Raw genomic sequence first — 4,717 nt, forward strand, 5'->3', positions numbered from 1 at the left:
GATTATATTAGAAACCTCTGTATTCTGAGAATGTACTACGTGCACACCCCTTTACCAATGGTGGTAAAGATTTTATCAACAGGTTCATATTGATTTTCAGATCCATTGGTGGCCAAAAGCGGGTAATTAGGGCAGGTCAGAGCTTATATACCTAGCAGCATTTGGCCACCACTGCATGCTCTTTCCTGAGTAATTGCAACTTGGAAAGAAACATGATGTGGCTTGGGATCCTCGGGCTGCTGGCCTTCTCAGAGTGCCTAGTCATGTATGTACAGGGACTGTAAGTGGCATCATATCCCTTTCTGTGGTTTCTCTTGTCCTCTTATTCTTCTACCCATTAGAGTTAGAAGGAAATGTAATCATTCCCTGACAGTCTTGAAGTTCAGTTCACACTTATCGATGAGTACCTTGCCATGGGCAATGAGGTGACTAAGGGGCTTGAGGTCGGCCTGCAGGGTTGAGCAACTCTAGAGGTGCAGTCACATCACAATCTATATGAAAATGGCACTCCTTGGAATTGTTCAGTGCACACCGTCTGCAACGGTAAGTGTGGTCCAATGGAATAGCAATTCTTTTGTATTTGCTTCTAGGTCTTCTCTCTGCTCTCTCTCCATTTCTCTGTTAATGTGTCTGTTCTTCATCTCTGTATCTCTCTCTTTATCTCTCCATCTGTTTGGCTGTCTCTGTGCATGCAGAAATGTCTGAGTTTTCTCTTCCTCTTATGACTCTTCCTTCCTTCTCTAGCCTCTTCATTTCCTTTTTCATACCACATCTCCTGACATCCTCTCTCACCCCTCTCTTCGGCTTGTGTCCTGGAGAATGATCAGGAAGTCTCCTTCTAGGCTGTTTTATCTCTAACAAGCAGGGTGACCACAGCCAAGTCACAAACTCCCTGCATTTCAGTTTCCTCCCCTGTAAAAAGATTTAATGATCTCCCTTCTACCTCCTTCCCAGAGCTTCTTTGAAAAAGATACAGTGGGGTGGCAATAGCAATGGTAGTGGCTGTCCTTGTTGAGACTTCCTACATTTCAGGTACTTTATATGCATCATCTCAATTAATATCAACAATGTTCTATATGGAGTTGGGTGTTATTATATTCCATGATTTTACCAATGGGGAAACTGAGACTCCAAATTTTCTTTTCACTTAACTCAAGATTACAGAACGGAACCTGTATTCAAACCAAGGTCTTAGCCCTGCTCTTTGCATGTCGTCCCGATAATGACAAGACACTAAAAATGCTGGATAATTACATGGCACCATTACAATGCAAGGTATGAGAGTCATACAATAACATGAACAGGTCATTGCTGCCCCTTCTTTGCTTCCTTTTCTCAATGCTTGGTGAAAGAATCCCCTTAACGAAGATCAAGACCTTGGGAGAAACCATCAGGGAGAAAAACCTGCTGACACATTTCCTGGAGGAGAACATGGATGCGTGGTCACAAAATGAAACTGATGACCCCAAATTTTCTCTTCATCCACTGAGGAGCATCTGGGCTGTGAGTGTTGGGCGGATGGCGCTCCACGGTGCCCTGTGGTGCTCTGTCCTAGCACTGGGGTTGACTTGGAGGTACCAGGCTGCATGTTGGGGCTGGGGATCTTGCAGGAAGCAGACACAGTTGGGAACAGGGACCTCACTCCCTGAGGAGAAGGCACTTTCATCCTTGGCTCTTGGTCTGTGGAGACTGGGCCCAGCAATGACCAGGTGGAAGGTAAACATCCATTTCTGTGCCAAAGACGTGTCATTAGTTTGAGGGAGTTGTTTTTTTGGAGCTAAGTGAGCCACAGATATACAGGTGAAAGGTGAGCCATGTCTGATCAAAAGATAAAGTCAGCTGCACATCAAGTTGGAAACTCCAGGCAGAGAAAGGTCAGCTTCCACAGATCCAAGAAGGACACCAGAAAAACATTATTGAGCCCTATGGTCTGTGACCCCATAAAAATCTAACATTCTTGTTATTGTTATTGATTTTAAAAAAAGGTCTCATCTCTCCTTCAAGAATGCATAGGCTAGCCTGAGGGATAGGCAATGAGTAAATACATGTCCAATAAAAGGGCCAACTGCATGCTGTTGTTAGGACATGGTCTAGTTTAGAGGAAGTGCCCTGGGTAACCTAAGAGGGCCACCTGGAGAAGGAAACCCTCAGTCTGGGCCTTGAAGGGGAGACTGGAGGGCTTCTCAAATGAAGGCAACCAGACTTCCCTTGAGGTGCAGTGGTTAAGACTCTGTGCTAATACTGCACTGACACAGGTTTGATCCCTGATCAGGGAAAAATGATCACACATGGAAAAAAATATAATCAAATGCAGGCACCAGTCTGAGCAGAAACTGTGAAGGTGTATGTTTGGAAAGCAATTTCAAGAGACATGGGAAACCTGGAAGGGTAGAAGTCTGGGAATTGAGGATGGCCAGGGCATGCAGGCCTGCCTTAACGACACCTCCCTGGCCCACATAGCTGCTCTACTTAGGAAACATTACCATTGAAACGCCCCCTCAGGAGTTCAGGGTCATCTTTGACACAGGCTCATCTGACTTGTGGGTGCCCTGCATCTACTGTTCCAGTTCCACCTGCCATGAGTACCTCACCCACACCCTGCCCCCACCCATCTTATACTCACACTCCCACCCACCTTTCCTTGGCACCTGAGGGATACTCATCTCTTGTGTCTGCAGGTGCAAAGAAGCTCTTCAACCCTCACTTGTCCACCACCTTCCAGCGCACATGCAAGGTCTTCAAATTCAAATACGCCTCTGGGACAATTGTTGGATCTCTTGGCTATGACATCCTTTGGGTAACTGGAAACCAGAAGCTGAGGCAGGACTGGCCCTGGGAGCTACCACTGCTTCCAAAACACATGCAGGACTAACGAGGAGAGCCTGTCTTTCCCAACAGCCCCTAGTGGCTGACCCTTGCCCTGCAAAACTTGTCCCTGGGGAGACAGGGTCCTGGCTGACACTCAAATTCCCAGAATGGGTAACCCCGAGATTGGCTGGGGATGTGAATTTGCAGCACCTTTGCCCATGAGTAGCTCAATTCATTTTGCAGGGAACAGGGAGACAGGGGGAAACAGGACCCACTTTTCTATTCTCACACTGTGCCAGCAAATTTCATGGGTATAACATTTTTAATCCTGCAACAACCCCACACAGCAAGTACTATGATTAGCTCCATTATACAGTAGAGGGAACTGAGGTGCACAGAGCCAGGGCCTTGACAAGGTCAGGCATCTGGCAAGTGGTGGAGCTGGTCTGACCAGTCAGGATTCATGCAGGTGTGGAATATTTGGGGAGAGAATAAAACTGAATTTGGGCTCCTGGAGGCAACCCAGGGCTTCAGGCATCTGGGCAGAGAAAGCAGGGGACCACAAATGTGGGAGGGGCCTGATAACATGGTTCTCACTCTAGGGGGCTTTTGAAAGTCCAATAAAATCTATGACCTGCCTCCGCCGAACGGTATGAGTGCTCTCTCTGTCTCTGTCTCTGTCTCTGTCTCTCTCTCTCTCTCTAAGGCACACACATCCCCAAAAGTATTTTTCCCAGGCAGAATTTTCATACGAACCTTGGTGGCAACACTGTGTAATGCACTTCTGTGTTGCTGGGCAGGTGCAGAATTCATGATGAATTGCAAAGAATTCTGTCCATTACTGTCACTTGATCATAGTGATGCCAAAGATAAGACTGCACTGCTCTCCTCTCATTTTGTCCTCAAGTGGAAATCATTTGGTCCTGTCATGAGTCTCAGTTTCCCCACCTGTACAAAAGACATGAGGGCAATTTGACTCCCTTCTGATGGTGTGTGCAGGAGGATCAGGTGTTGGATAAAATCCACAGCCCTGCACAAATAGAACCTGAATTCTAGTCCCAGCTTGGCCTAAACATCTGTGGTCAACTCAGGGCATGGCCAGGCCTCAGGTCTTCTCTGCAGTCACCATGGAATCTCCACCCCAGGCCCATCCCAACCCCACATCCCAAACCTTTCCGTGGGAATCCTCTCCTCTCCCACAGATCAGGAGCCTTGTCAACCTGGGTCAAGCATTTGGCCTGAGCGAGAGGCAGATTGAGTTCGATGATGCAACCTTTGATGGCATTCTGGGCCTGGCTTACCAGCCTCGCCCTAAAGGGACCACCCCCATCTTTGACAAACTGAAGATACAAGTCACCAATTCTCAGCCTGTCTTTGCCTTCTATTTGAGCAAGTATGTCTGACCTGGAAAAGCACTCTTCCTAAATCATCTGTAAGATCCTCTCAGTTGCATGAAAGATTGTAGACTTTATGATCCAGAAGTTTCCTGAGAGACAGTCTAGCCCAGCATAACTATGGACCCAAGGCCACATCTGGTCCCACCACTGGTTTCTCTAAATAAAATTTTATGGGAACACAGCCATGCTCATGGGCTAAAGGGCAGTGGCTTGGTCCATGGCAGGGAGGCAAAAAGGAGAGCAATGGAAGGTGTCAGGATACAGGTTGGAGGAAAAAGAAACAGAATTTGCTGATAAATTTGATATGGAAGGAAGGAGAGAGATAGAGGGTAGGTTTACTTCCTCACTGACATTTAACCAGGAACACAGGACCAGCTACACAGTTGACCAAAGCCAGTGCAAAATGAAAATGTGGGACCTCCTCTTCAAAAAGTATTAGGAATTTCAAGACAGGGAGAGCAAAGACGTGTGTCCCTGCTGAGTGTGGGGCCCTATGGTGGCACAGGTCAAGG

The 4,717-nt window shown here is 47.1% G+C and overlaps 1 protein-coding gene across 1 annotated transcript; it reads left to right on the top strand.

The window, feature by feature from the left end:
• Positions 1-212: 212 nt before the first annotated feature.
• Positions 213-2,652, top strand: LOC130848768 (pregnancy-associated glycoprotein 2-like). Its single transcript, XM_057727168.1, has 3 exons — positions 213-265; positions 1,353-1,503; positions 2,461-2,652. The coding sequence occupies exons 1-3, from the start codon at positions 213-215 to the stop codon at positions 2,650-2,652; spliced, it is 396 nt and encodes a 131-aa protein (XP_057583151.1).
• Positions 2,653-4,717: the final 2,065 nt, after the last annotated feature.

This window comes from Hippopotamus amphibius, chromosome 3 (assembly GCF_030028045.1).
Source record: "Hippopotamus amphibius kiboko isolate mHipAmp2 chromosome 3, mHipAmp2.hap2, whole genome shotgun sequence".
NCBI lineage: Eukaryota > Metazoa > Chordata > Mammalia > Artiodactyla > Hippopotamidae > Hippopotamus > Hippopotamus amphibius.